This window comes from Dama dama, chromosome 16 (assembly GCF_033118175.1).
Source record: "Dama dama isolate Ldn47 chromosome 16, ASM3311817v1, whole genome shotgun sequence".
NCBI classification, from domain to species: domain Eukaryota; kingdom Metazoa; phylum Chordata; class Mammalia; order Artiodactyla; family Cervidae; genus Dama; species Dama dama.
Genome location: NC_083696.1, coordinates 25984756 through 25999514, shown reverse-complemented (window position 1 = coordinate 25999514; position 14759 = coordinate 25984756). Strand labels below are relative to the sequence as shown.

At 39.1% G+C, this 14759-nt stretch overlaps 1 protein-coding gene across 5 annotated transcripts in view; it reads left to right on the top strand.

Annotated features, from left to right (window-relative positions):
- PTPDC1 (protein tyrosine phosphatase domain containing 1) overlaps positions 1–13535 on the top strand; it is a 78260-nt gene extending 64725 nt beyond the window's left edge. For 3 of the 5 annotated variants that reach the window (XM_061163595.1, XM_061163592.1, XM_061163596.1), the window contains 5 exons: positions 995–1132; positions 2839–4094; positions 6903–7088; positions 9226–9336; positions 11616–13535. In XM_061163595.1, the coding sequence (XP_061019578.1) occupies positions 995–1132; positions 2839–4094; positions 6903–7088; positions 9226–9336; positions 11616–11732 (1808 nt within the window). In that variant the 3' untranslated portion in view covers positions 11733–13535. Of the gene's footprint in view, positions 1–994; positions 1133–2838; positions 4095–6902; positions 7089–9225; positions 9337–9808; positions 10258–11615 lie in introns of those variants that run through there. The other 2 variants (XM_061163594.1, XM_061163597.1) reach the window with 2 other exon arrangements.
- The last annotated feature ends 1224 nt before the right edge of the window (positions 13536–14759 follow it).

The following is a 14759-nucleotide window of genomic DNA, read 5'->3' as shown; positions in this document are numbered from 1 at the left end:
AATTTCTTTTTTCCTGTGAGAGAGATCTTGAGAGAAGACCTTATAGAAATAATACCTGCATAATTAATATAAACAGTATGTCAGACCTGTCATCTCATTTAATCCTTAAAGCATTCATGTAATACGGTTGTTCTGAGACTTCCCTGATGGTCCAGTGGCTAAGACTGTGCTTCCAATGCAGGGGGCCCGGGTTCCATCCCTGGTCAAGGAAGTAGATCCCACATGCTGCAACCAAGACCCAGCACAGCCAAATAAATAAATGAACGTTTAACTCTGTGTGTGTGTGTGTGTGTGTGTGTGTGTGTGTAGTTGTTGTTCTGCTTCACATATGAGGTCACACAGACTGAGAAAGTTCTGACTTGCCCAGGATTACACAACTTAAACATAGCAACAGGATTAGAACCCACAACTTATTTGTGCTTTCACCTACCGCATAGCTCTACCCTGTGGGCAGGATGCGGGGATTCTTTCTGTGACAAATCTAGAAGCTCTGTCACAGGAGCTGTAGCATAGAATCCACTGAACATGTATCATTCACACCAAGCTGGAAAGGACCAGACTGTGCCACTTCTACAACCTGAAGTTCATGTTTGCTTTTTTATCCCACTAGTTAGAAAAATCTGTATGTACCACCCCATGTCATTTATCAGTCAGTTAGACATGTTTTAATGCTTAAACAAAGTTGCATGCTTTCCCTCCATGGTAGAGTAATTTTGGCATAGGTCATCAACTTTAATGTATAATCCTGCTTTTCATTAATTATTTCTGAGTTTCAGCAGGAAATGTGTTAAATAATACAGAATATGCTTTTTAAGAAATGCTAACAGTAGCTTTACTGGAAATGGGAAAAGCCTGTTATTTTAGGTCTACACATCTAGTGAGATCTGCGTGTTTTACAGCTGTATACTGTCATGACTTCACTCAGTTTTTTCAAATGTATTTGCAAGTATTTCTCCTATATGTTGATTTCTTCTTGTTCTTTCTCATTGTCCAGTTTATTTCTACAACTTTGGATGGAAGGATTATGGTGTAGCGTCCCTTACCACCATCTTAGATATGGTGAAGGTGATGACATTTGCCTTACAAGAAGGAAAAGTAGCTATCCATTGTCATGCAGGGCTTGGTCGAACAGGTAAATTCTAGGGGGTGGTTTTATTGCCTTTCTATGTATTTAAACATATAAGGAAAAATATTTCCTAGTTCTTAGGGGTAGTTTTCAAATTCCTATCGAAGGTTTGGAGTCAAATGGAAAGTCAATAAAAGATACTTGAAATATCTTAAATAGATAGTTTCAGTGACCATATATCCATGAGAGTATTTTTTGAATAGTTTAGAGTTAAAACTGCATCATATTGAGAAATAGGTGGGTTTCCATAGCTAGCTGAATGACCTTTCTGATTTTCTTCTTTAAAGGAAAAAAGTCAATACTTTTGTTTTTAATACATGTCTCTTTAAAATTTTATCTTCCTTAACCAAAATAATAATGGAAATAGCAAGCATTGTTTCATCCAATAATCTTTTTAAGTTGTTAGCAACACTAGGTTTTGAAGGAGGTTAATTTGCTGTATCTAGTAAGTGACAGGACCATGACTTAAAGCCACGGCTATAAGGATTTTGTTTGTAGAGTCTTAACTGTGCCTGCAATTCTGTGTAAAAACCAATGATTTTACTTTAAAATGCAGCAGAATATCAGTGCAATGCTGATACTAGGGCACAAAAAGGATGGACTCTTCATTGGTCATCTAATCCAGCCAGACACCAGAGTTTTACTCTGTTTACAATGTACCCATGTATTTACCACTGGCCTTCCCACTTACTGGGCTGCATCTTCAGATGGGGACATAGTTCTGCTCCAGATTGTCAGCTCTCATGGTTGAGCCAAGATCTCACTGTTCTAGGGATTCCATGTGATAGTTCTGCAGATATATCATACTTATCCTAAAGAACTGCCTTATCCTAGTGAAAAAGATACGTTGGACCTTACCTCATACTAGGAAAACAGGCATTTTTCAGAGGTTCTGATTTTCACATGTAATGAGATTCAGAACCTTCATGAATCACACAGATGTCTTTTGATTTGCCTTTTACTTGATGTTAATTATTTTATTTAAATTAATTTATCACATTTTTATTATTCATTTCAGTTTAGTATTAATGATAGTACATAAGTTTTACACTATTAATGTGGTCTTCCTTAATATCAAGTACTTATAGAAAAGTATCTATGATCTAGAGGAAAATATATATTAGTTTAGGCATTAGTTTAGTCTTAAAGAAGAAACTTCAAGAGAGAAAATAGATTGTGAGAATGAATAGTTGCCAAAGATAAAAATACCCAAGTGGGAAAAATGCAGGTCTGGAATGTGCCACCAATTGATGTCAAAGATGAAAGGGGTGGGAAGTTGCAAGCAGAATGTATGGAGTGATTGAATAGAAATTTTTAAGAACTGTTCAAAGTGGAAAGCAGTATTGTCTTTCTTCCATGTTGGAGTTGGGCATAATGAGGGTAAATGAACCAGGTCATCAGTTCATTCAGTCATTGCCCTCCACACTCAGCAATCCTCCCTTACTCCACACCTACTCAGGTTCACTGTGACAGTGCTTGTGCTTGCCCTGGGCTACAGAGGTGACCAAGGGTTCTCAGTCAGGGAGAGGGTTACCATAGAGACAAGTAAATAGGTGAACCTCTGTACCAAGAATTTAAAAGTTATCATTGTTCTTAAAATGTTCCTGTATTCATATGGTTTCCTAATACATATTCAAATTTTAAAATCATCAAAGAGAATAAATAAAAATATAAAATTTTCTCATGCCAATCTTCATTTCTTCATTGTTTAGGTGTTTTAATAGCATGTTACTTAGTTTTTGCAACAAGAATGACTGCTGACCAAGCAATTATATTTGTTCGGGCAAAGCGACCTAATTCCATACAAACTCGAGGACAGCTACTCTGTGTAAGGGAATTTACTCAGTTTCTGACTCCTCTTCGCAATATATTCTCTTGCTGTGACCCCAAGGCACATGCTGTCACCTTAGCACAGTATCTCATTCGTCAGCGACATATGCTTCATGGATATGAGGCACGACTTCTGAAACACATACCAAAAATTATCCACCTCGTTTGCAAATTGCTGCTGGACTTAGCTGAGAACAGGCCAGTGGTGAGAGAAAAAGTGGCAGACATACCTGGCCTCTCAGCTGAAATTGAAAAGACTGTTTCTGAGATGATCACAAGGCAGCTGGATAAGGAGTTACTGAGACATGATAGTGATGCATCAGACTCTTTCACCCCCAATGCAGTGGTGATGGATTTTGAGAATCAAGATGTGGTTCTTTCCAGTGAGCAAGAGTTGGACCCTCTTTGGAAGAGGCGGAATGTTGAGTGTCTTCAGCCCCTGGCTCATCTGAAAAGGCAGCTCAGCTACAGTGACTCAGATTTAAAAAGGGCGGAGTCACTTCTGGAGCAAGGGAGGACTCCGTGGACAGTGCCTGCCCAGGCCTTGCTTTGCCATAATCCCAGGCAGCAGAAGCACATAAGCCATTGTTACTCCCCACAGTCTCCACAGCTAGATTTAAATAAGGAAACGCTGGTCCGCAATACATTTTCTTTCTGGAATCACACTAAATTTGGAATCCCAGAGGGACTCAAAGATGATGGATCATCAATGTTCCATAGGACGAGCGTTCCAAAGGAGGTACAGCGAAGCAGAACCTTCTCTTCAGGAATTTCAGGTTCATACAACCCTGGGGAGCCAGTTGCACCAAACTTTGCAAATATTCCTAAGGAACCAAACTGTTCTCAACAGAAAGTGTACCACTGTGAGTGTGAAAGTCATGGTGGTTGTGGCCCAAGCTCTGTTGCAGAGGATGGTGAGACTTGCCGCCGCCCTGTGGACTGTGGGTTCAGTCCCAAAGCACAGTTCTTGGGGAATGAAACTCAGAACAGCAAATATCTGTCTGAAGTTGCTGCACATGTGGCTTTACAGTCTGAGTTGAGTGTTGAAGCAAGGAGAATACTGGCAGCCAAAGCCCTGGCAAATTTAAATGATATTGCAGAAAAGGAGGAAGTGAAAAAGAAGGTAGAGATGTGGCAGGTATTTGTATTTCATTTAATTATTTATGATTAGGAAATATTTTTGTCAGAGCAAAAGTACATTTTCCCAAGTTCATTTGTTTTCAGGAATTTGAAGACATGTTGGTATAATACATAACTTTTGAACGTCAAGTTACTCAACTGTAATACCACATAGCTGTCATTGAAAAAACAGACACAGGTCTCTTGATTAGGTTCATTTCAGTCTCTGTGAAAGAAAGCACTTAGTGCTTAGCACTCAGGGTGCTTGACTGAACATGGCAATGAAAGTGATTGATGGCAATAGTTTCCTTCTTCCTTGCTGGGCCTGTGGGACTGATGGCCAGATGGATAGAAAACTGTAGGAACTAACCTGAGCCCTAGCAGGGAACCACACTTTGAGAACCCCGAGCTGAGAGATAAAATGAAGTAGAGACAATTCTTTCCCAAAGCTCTTTAACCCAAGTATCAAGTAAGGACAGAAGGATAGTGATGAATGCTGACTGCTCAGCAGTCCCTCCCCAGCCCACCCAAACAAGGCAGGTATTGGATTCCAGAAAGCAAATGCGAGTGGCCACAGAGCCCCTTTGTCCACTAGTTTTATCTGAGATTGAGTCCCTGAGTTCTATTTCTTGGCTTTAAGCTAAATTAGAATGTGACATTTTAAACTTTAACATCATTTTGTGTTGTACTTTAACATCGTTTTGTGTTGTACTTTCATGAGGGAGCAGTCTTAAATCATGCTCTCTGCCTAGAATGAGCAGCTGATTAGAGAGAAGACAGGCCTTATGAACCTAGTTATGGTAAACTGCCCAAATGTGGGGCTGACATGGGGAGGCCTAGCTCAGTGATATTTTGGCTTGTTAGCCCATAATGTACCATGAATTATTTGTAACTGTTTTTCCATCTCCTACCACTAATCAAGCAAGGTGTGTACACTTTCCAGGAGGTCAGGCCTTCCAGATATAGAGGCAAGAAGAGGAGGCATGGAGCCTAACTATGACAGGAAGAGAGCACTTCCACGCATGATTTTTTCATCAGAATTGTGGTGTTTTGCTTAATCAATAGTTAAACGTATTGCTGTCTTCCAACATGAAGTATTTTCTATATTTCATACTCCAAGCTGAACAACATTCCACTCAGTGGACGGGTCTCCTCCGCATAACTGAGCCACAGTAGCTAGCGGCAGGACCTCCGGTTTCAGGCTGTATAGCTCACCACCCCATCGTGGGTCTGCCCAACATGACTGAACTGTTTGAACACATAATATATACAAAAGCATTTTCTAGATGTAGATACAACTCTATCTTTTGGATAGGTTTGCCTTTTTTCCTTTCTGGATTTTATTGTGGATCTTTCAGTAATAAAGAAAATCAGTTGAATTCTGTGCACCCCTTAGGCCCTTTCACATTGTTTCATGTGATTTTCACAGTAATCCTGTGAGACAGATGATACTATTTACAAATTCTTTGTTAATCTTTCATTACTTACAAACTAAGTATCACAGGTGGGGAAACTCACAGAGGTCAAGTGATGTGCTTGAGGTCACGTGGTCTGAATGTAGCAGAGCCAGGATACAGTTCATGTGTTTAATACTTTCCATCATCCCTGATGTTTTTCCTAGCCCCATTGGAAATTTTCAGAAAACAGCAATGATGTAATGATCATTTTACTAAGGGGATCTTTGAGTCATGTTATTTCTGCATAACATAAAATTGAATAAAAGCTACTCTGCTATGTACATGATCTATGAGATATGATGGACTATGCATAACTAAAAGTTTGGACTTATTTATGAGAAAATAAAGAGAAACCAGTGCTGGAGGACCCTAATAGCATGAGAAAAATATCACAGACTGGGGTAGAGCAGATCTGGCTTGGGAATGTGCTCTCTTAATGTGGGCTCCGGCAAGTTACTTCTTTCATGAACTTCCCAGTACATTCATCAGTAAAGGAGACCTCCATGCTGGGTTGCTATAAGAAGCAGAGAAAAGTCTTGTGTCATCATTCCTGTCATACTATAAGTATTCTATGAATATTAGGGGGGTGAATGAATGAATGGTTGTAATTATTCTGCTTATTACTATTGCAAACATGTATTTTATTTATTAAAACATAAATCTGAACCCTCTCAGAATTAAAAATAGTTACCTTACTTTCCCCCTTACTCTCTGTGAGGTAAAGTTTTAAAATCTCCTTAAATTATCTCCAGGCATTTGGATTATTGGCAAAACTTCCTAGTTGTTTTACCCTATCAAATTCAGAATGCAGGACTTGGTAAATTTTACATGGGATTCTAAAAAAGAATTTGAAAGAAATAGGTTATATATACCACATTTATTAACTTTTTGGCACTTTTATACTTTTTCATTTATCATTCAACTTCCTTGCAGTAAATATTTGTTTTGTTCTAAGGAGCCTGAAAAGACAGCTTCCTTCTTGAATTGTTTCTGTATTTTCTGAACGAAGTGGAGAACTCGGGTTAACTAAGCCTTCTCAGTATCAGGAGCCTTAACAGCCCTCTCAGTTTAGTCATCCCACCAGTGGGGTGGGAATGAACTTCACAAAGGGAAACTGAGGCTTAGAGAAATTAAATGTCTTAGCCCAGGGTACTGAGTGAAAGGGGGACCACTGGGAGGGGTTCCAGTCCCCACCTCAGAGCCTGAGACTTTACTCTCCTGGAGAGCCTAAGGCTCATCAGATGTCAAACCATGCCTCCCTGCCTTCCTCTCTCCCTCACTTTGTCCCTCTCTCTCTCTGTTCCTTTCCCTCCTCTTCTGTCCTGTCCTCTCTCCTTTCTCTTTCTTTTTCTTTCTCCTTTCCTTTTTAGAAAGAACTAAATTCCCGAGACGGAGCTTGGGAAAGAATATGTGGCGAAAAGGATCCTTTCATCCTGTGCAGTTTGATGTGGTCTTGGGTGGAGCAGCTAAAGGAGCCTGTGATAACCAAAGAGGACATGGACATGTTGGTTAACAGATGTGCAGATGCCTCGGAAGCACTGTTCTTATTAGAAAAGGTAAAATAGCTGTTGAACAGTTGATGAAGTTAACTGAGGCCCTCAGTACAAGTTTTACACACTAAAAATAACCATTTTTAAAAAAAAGGAGGACTCTCACAGAATTCCATATTGAGGTCTAATTTAAAATTTTCCAAAGTGAGGGAAGAAATGCACCCCTAATATAAACATTCAGAAGATAGAAAAATAAAACTGTAAAATACTATATCCCCAGGTTCAGTTCAGTTCAGTTCAGTCTCTCAGTCATGTCTGACTCTTTGCGACCCATGAACTGCAGCACGTCAGGCCTCCCTGTCCACCACCAACTCCCGGAGTTTACCCAAACTCATGTCCATTGAGTCGGTGATGCCATCTAACCATCTCATCCTCTGTTGTCCCCTTCTCCTCCTGACTTCAATCTTTCCCAACATCAAATGAGTCAGGAGAGCTACTTTAAACATTTTCATTGAAACATTTTCAAGTTTTTTCTTTCAGTCTTATCAATACATATGTTAACTTGGTAAAAATTATTTCACATAAAATGTTATACTTCATTTTTGCTCAGAATTATAACATAGATGTTTTTCCATGTGTTTTTCATAAATGTAAACTTAAATGGGTAGATAATGCTCTAACATGAGATATGTTACAACTAATCACTTTCTCATTTTCAGGTATTTGTTTCTACTTATTTACTGTGAGCATATAATGTGACTAACTGAAGTGGGTTGGAATATGCATTCATTTGTATTTCTTTAAAAAGGGTGTGTGTCACATATACATTTATGTGTGTAATTTGTGAATGTATACAATATAGAAGGAAAAATAAGGAACTGATAATGATGGTTGCCTTTAGAGAATAGTAATCGGAGACAGTGGATCTAGAAAGCAAGAGAGACTTTTCATTGTAGATTCTTTTATACAATTTAATATTTTTAACCATGTGGAGATATTAAATTTTCATCTGTAAATAGGATTTGTTTTGTTTTAGGAAACAATGTTACCTCATAATCAGCCTTGCGTAATCTGCTATGCTGTGGTATAAACATTTCATTGCTTCCAAATCTTCTGCTACTAACTACTGCTTAATATAGACACACAGAGATACACACAGGCATTTGTGCACAGTTGTGTGATGCCCATGAGCATTTGAATGACAGAGATGAATCCGGAGCAGGGATAAGGAAGGCAGTTAACTTTGACGGATTGGGTGGCAGTGGGCCAGGCCCTTGCTAGGTCATAATTTCTGTTTTCACCTTTGTTCATCTCCATTGCTCAGAGAGGTAGAGGCCCCATTTTCAGAAGAGGGAATGTGAAGCAGTCTGCCCACAGCATGTAGCATGTGTCAGAGCAGGATACAAACTCTGGCACTGAAGTCCTGTACTTTTCTGTCTCATTGTGCTATTTCCACATTATTCACTCCAGTCCTCACATTCAGGGTGTTTACATTATTTATAGTTTTGATACAGATCACTGTAATGATAATTTGTGATTGCATGTTTTTGTGCATTTCAGATTATGTCCTTGGAGTAGATGTTCAGAAGTAAAATTAGTGACTCAGTGGACAGGGTGTGTTGGATGCAAATTGCTCCAGTAATGGGGTTTCTCCTTTGCTTCTGCAAAGGAAACAACTGTTAGGAGTTAAGCTGGGGACACATTCTTCAGGGACCTTTCCCCTTATGCTTTAGCATGTTCCTGGATGACTGTGGTGGTCTTTCTTCTTCTGTCCTTTCCCATTCAGTATTGTCTGCAACTGGCAGGACATGATGAAGGTACTGAGTGCTAAGTACTCAGCTGTCTGTACACATATTGTGTGAGGTGCCAGCGTCTACTAGGTGTACTGAAGTGACTGTGTCTAGAAACAGCAAGAATGAATCATCTTCAGTACGCTGCATGGAAGGTGTTTGATTAAAAGTTCCACTTATCTTCAGATTCAACTATATTTTGTGTAATAAATAACCAGCTTTGATATTATCTCCTGACAGCTGTTCAGATTAACATATAACAGTAAACATTGGTAGAGCCCTTGGTAGATAGTTTAGTATTTGAGGTAGTGAATACTTGATTGCAAACCAGTTCTTGGCTCAGCAGTTGTTTTGAGTTTATTTCGTGAGGCATTTTTCAGACAACTTGTTTGATTTTGATTTCTGCAAAACAGGGCCAGCAACAAACTATTCTTTGCGTGTTGCATTGCATAGTGAGCCTGCAGACGATTCCTGCAGATGTGGAGGAAGCTGTTCTTGCCCGCGCCATTAAAGCTTTCACTAAGGTGGGTTGCACTCCTCCTTTCCACTTCAGACCACAGTCAGCATAATCTTGGTAAATCAGAATCCAGAGGTCATCAGCCTTCTCTAAAATAAAACTTTTGGCCATGTTTCCCTTTAATGGAAATATGTTTGACACTTCATGAAAGTTACAGACTTTTGGCTAAAAAATACCAGTTTCCTAACAATGATATAAGAAAAGGCTGAACCGTGGGCTTTTTGAAGGAAAACTTTGAAACAAAGAACTTTTATGTAGAGAGAAACAATTGAGTGTTGAGGAAAAATTTTTAAATCATGTGCCTAGTAGAATTCTAACCCTAGTAGAGAATCTTTTCTTCTTGAGCCAGTTCTACCTTGGGTCTGAACAAGAAACCACCTATTGAGAGTTTAACATCCAGCTTTGGCAGTTCAGTGCCGTGTCTGGTTGGAAAATCCTAAGTAAAGTTTCCTTACCATGCACATCCTTTTGTCCTGCAGCAGTCTTTCCTGACTGAAGAAAGATGCCAGATTTCATGCCAAGAGAAAAGGTTCCCCTCAGCTAATTTGTTTTGTGTCTCTTGTATGTGATACCAAAATATCATTAAACAAAGAACCCTGTTTTTTGATGACAGCGTCTTTGACAAACATTTATATTAATAGCAATTGTTATTTGTACTCATTCACCAGTCTCTTTCCCCATCCACTCTTTCCAAAGTGATGTCCTTCTTACAGATTTCTTTGTTCCTCATCAGGAGCTTTTTTCTTCATCTAGAGCTTTACAGCGTTAACCACTTTGCATCCTCTCAGTCAGTCTCTTTGTGACTGTTTCTGAGTTAGCACATCAAAACCAAACTATGTGATCTTTTACAACTGTGTTTATGTTTTCATAGACCCAGAGATTACCTGCTCTGTGGAGAGGGCTGTGGTTTGGTGTGTAACAAAGTATGCAGTTCAGGCCTTACTAATATTATTAAGTTTTTCAGATAGGATAGACAAAACAAGGTTAAGATAAAGTTAAATTTCTGAATTTAATTAAAAATAAGTCCTTAATACTGGTCTCCCTGAAAGCACTAGGAATTCTTTACAATTTCTATTGACCTTTCACAGCGATACTAATGAAAAGTTAAATATACTGGTTGTTCCAAATTTGTCTATAAAAATGTTAGAAGACTGTTCTTAGGTCTCTCCCCTTGTGTACAGTCTTAGGAATAGAGGCCCTGATAGCTTTTATTCCAGACTAGCTCATCAAGGAAATCTGTGTAGCATCTGCTTCCAGTGTAATAGATAAGATTTCCTTCAGGCCACAGCTTAGCAGCCTTGGCACAGCTCCCTCATCAGACACTGGGGAGTTCCTCAGCGGGGAGGCAGACTCCTTGCTTGTGTGGCCTCCACTTGTGCCGCTCTGCATCACCCCCAGGGGGCTTGGAAGGCAAGGGAACCCATGTGATTATGGAGCGTGTGCTGCCTTCAGTCATAAAGTTGTTTGACCCAACACTGTCATGTCTTCTGCCAAATGTCCTCAAGTTGTGTGAGACCCTTCCAGCCCCCCTGGAGGGCACGGCCTTCCTGTCTCCCTCCAGAAGGGAAGGGATCACTGGTCAAGGAGTCCTGATCTTTTCCTAAGGAGTTGCACATTTGGCAGTGGGAGTAGAGTGGAGGTGTGGTGATTGCTCTGGTTCTCTGTCCTGTCATTGCAACCCTGCAAAACAGTGAACTTGGATAAAAAATCCAAATATGTGTACATGGTGCCTTCCCACCAGTGGGAAAGGAAATTAACTTTTACAGAGAGGTTTTTACATGTGTCATGCCCGTGTTAGATCTTCATATTTTGTACTCACAGAAATCCTAAGGAGATGTGATCTCCATTTTACAGAAAGGTTACAATTGCTTACAGAGAACTAGGCTTCCTATTCAGGTCACCTCGGTGCAACACTTAAGCTGGTGTGCACTGTTTTAATAAGGAGACTTTTCCCTTAGGCCAGCCATGATTAATCTCTGGATTCAAAACCCCCATCACACTCACTGTTGGCTTGCCTCATGAGTACAGTACCTATCCAGGCACTAGATTTAATTGTTTTAGTTTTCATTCGTAAGTTTAGTATTGACATAACTGGCAGTTCTAATGTAATACTTTAATTTAAACTAATATGTGAACTGTATTGTGTGTCCTTCTTAATTATATGTAATTTTGTTTGTAAGTCTTTGTTTTTCTCCATCCCCTTTCTTTCCTCCCAGAATAAAGACTGGTTATAGTATCCTGAATTCCTGTTATAGTATACTGAATATAAATTTTCTTTATCACTAGGTTAATTTTGATTCTGAAAATGGACCAATAGTCTACAACACCCTGAAGAAAATATTTAAGCACACACTGGAAGAAAAAAGAAAAATGACAAAAGATAGCCCTGAGCCTGGCATTTAGTGACACTGACTTTCCCTTCATGACTATTTCAGACTTGAAGATCTAGGTGGCATTTCTGCTCATAGCTGAACAAATTGAAGTGTGGAACTGCCTCATTTCATAGCACTTTATTTCAGATGCTCTCGGTTTGTGCTCAGAAATGCTTGTTCCTGTTTGGAGCAATTATTTATTTTAAAATATCCTTCAGTTACATTTTTATGTTAAAAAATTGCCATAAAGTTGGTGCCACTTCTTTTATTTATGTATTTATTTAACTGAATTAATATTGTTGTATTAATATTTTAAGAATGTGGTGTTTACATCCTTGTTCTTTTTTGACATTTTGGAAAAAGTTATAACTCTTCTTTCCAAAACAATTATTTTATTGATGGAGCTCTTCTCTTTATTGATGGAATTATCTGTTTACGAAATAGATAATTTTAATAGTAAAACTTTATTGTGTATGCCCTGATACATGACCTTAAGGAAGTCACCAAGTGTCTTAAACTGTATGATATTTGTTATAAGAAGGCTATTGTTACAGCATTTTAAAGGATTTTTTTTACAGTTGTTTGAATTTTTGTTTTTTCTTTTTATAAATGTGGCAAAGAGTCTCAAATGTATTATTTTTGTGAGTGTTTTAGTTTTACGTTAAAGGATTGACAGTACAGTGTTTGGGACTTTTTATTGTAGGAAATAGGCTTCCTCTTTGTCAGGCTTCCTGACAGCCTCACTGACTTCTGCTGTCACAGGCAACAGGAACAGTTCTCAATACATCAAGCCTTATTCCCACTCTCCTGGGCTGTTGCTGAGCTGAGCAGCATCTTTACAGAGAAAGTAGGATCGGTGACAAGCAGTGTAGGAAGCTGTAGGACTCCAGCAGAACTGTCTTAACAGCGGCGGGCCATAGCCACAGCCACTCCCCAGAGGCAGTTCTGTTCATGCTGATGTTGTGATAGCATGAGCACCAGCCCACGCGTCCTAAATCTGCTGTTGCTTAGACCCAGTTGCCTCAGGGCTTTATCTTTGGTTGCTTTTCTGGGAGAATTTAGATCTTTAAATTGAATTTGACTCATTGTAGGTTGCATTCACCCTACTGGTTTTAGATAAGAGGAATTGCCTAAATTATTTAGTTCCTTATAGACCAAACTATCAGTAATCAAAGCCATTAAATTCTATTTAAGGGAATATGTGGGGCACAAGAGGCCAAGCCTCTCTTTTTTTCCCAATAAAAATGATATTAAACCAGTTTCAAACTAAAGCTACTACTTAATCTTAAAGACAGAATTTCAGAGAGAGTAACTGATTTACAATAAATGAAATTTCTCCAACTTGTACATTTCTGAATCAACTCTAGCACATCAAAAATGTCTGTCATTATTGGTCTTACTAACTAGTGGCAAATGCCATACTGTTTGAATTTTTAGGAAATTAAATCCAGTGAATTTTAGTGAACTGGTTTGCCCATTCCTGACATTTCTTCTTTTCAAGTGCCTGATCTGGGAAAGACAGGGAGAAAACAATTACATTTATCCAAAGGTACATTATAAAGATATGTATTTTATACCTAAAAAGACATTTATCCTCATCTTTGTCGGTCTAAATGGACAGGTGCCACCATGGCTCATCTGACAAGTGGCTCTTGGCCTGTGCATCTGAAATCATCATTTCGGATTAGAGGGTAGATCCTGCACGGCCATGCTGTGACCACAGCAGTGCGTGTCTAAAATCTAAGTGCACCAGTCTGAGAAAGAGAGACGGTGTGATTAATCAAGCTGTATACAGATTTTGTATTTATTTGAATAAAAGTGGGGAAAAAAAGCACATGATCTTTGTCTTGTACTTCTTTAGCTTAGTGCTCTTGAGATCCTGATGATAAAGATTTGGCTTTGTAATTAGGATTTCCTAATGAGCAGTCTGAGTTGCAGGCTGAGTAGTCAGCTGGCCAGGCTCTAGTCAGCCCTGACACTGTTGGTTCAGAATGGCCAAGGGATGGAGGCAGGCAGATAGGAGGATTCTAAGAGGAATATGGGAGGAAAATCTCAAGGTCAGCAGGATTCCTACCTTCCAGTATTTGAACTGGTGAAGAGTTCTCTGTAGCCCAGAGGATAGAAGTCTACCTACTAGAAGAAGTTACAGGCCTGCAAAAATTCAGCTCAGCAGGGTGGAAAGGGCCAAAACTGCACACATTCAGAACTTAACAACCATGGCTGAGCACATGCATTGTCTTGATTACTTCTCTTACCAGACCAGGAGTGAAGTACTTTTCATACTTAGCTGATGAAGGAATTCCCCTCTGACTGACTTTGAGGTATGTTCTCCCTCTTGAGGCCCTTTCAGCACTAGACTCCATGATGGCATAACAGAGCACTGCATTATCCATAACTTCAGTGGAAATATCCTGCAATTTTTGTCCTCTGAAAAAGACTGAGCTCACTCTATTGCTATTATATATGTGTGTGTGATACACACAAACGTATATATATATAGATAGTAAGTGCATGATTTCTTGCCACTTCTGTTTTTTTCCTGTTTCAGAGAACTTGCTGATGCTCTTTGAGATGAAGTGCTGCTATTTTAAAGTTGCTTCATCTGTTTGCATAACTCAGAAACACTATGCTGATCTACTTTCTCATAGCTTCAACCAACTTCCCAGTTCTATCTGAGAAAGAGTATGTGCTTTCATCACTCTGGATTCCATGAAAATAAACATATATCATACTTCAATAGAGAGGAAATTTCTATATTTTTCTCTTAAATGGAGGACACTTGCTTATATGCTTGGGTGCTATTTCTGGCTGTTCTCTAGAGGTCTGAAAAAGTTTCCAGAGATAGTATGTTGTAGACAGAGTGTGTGCCCCAAGTTCTTGATATCTGAAGGCCCCCAATAATTTGAGGATAATTTGAGGAATTGTTTAAAAGTGACAGCTTACTCATAGGATCTTTGTTGTTCAAAATTATTAAACATTGATACATTTTCAGTAAATTAAGAACTACATTTCCTTTGGTGCTTGAATGTGACCCAAGAGTAACACCTTACCCAAGGAG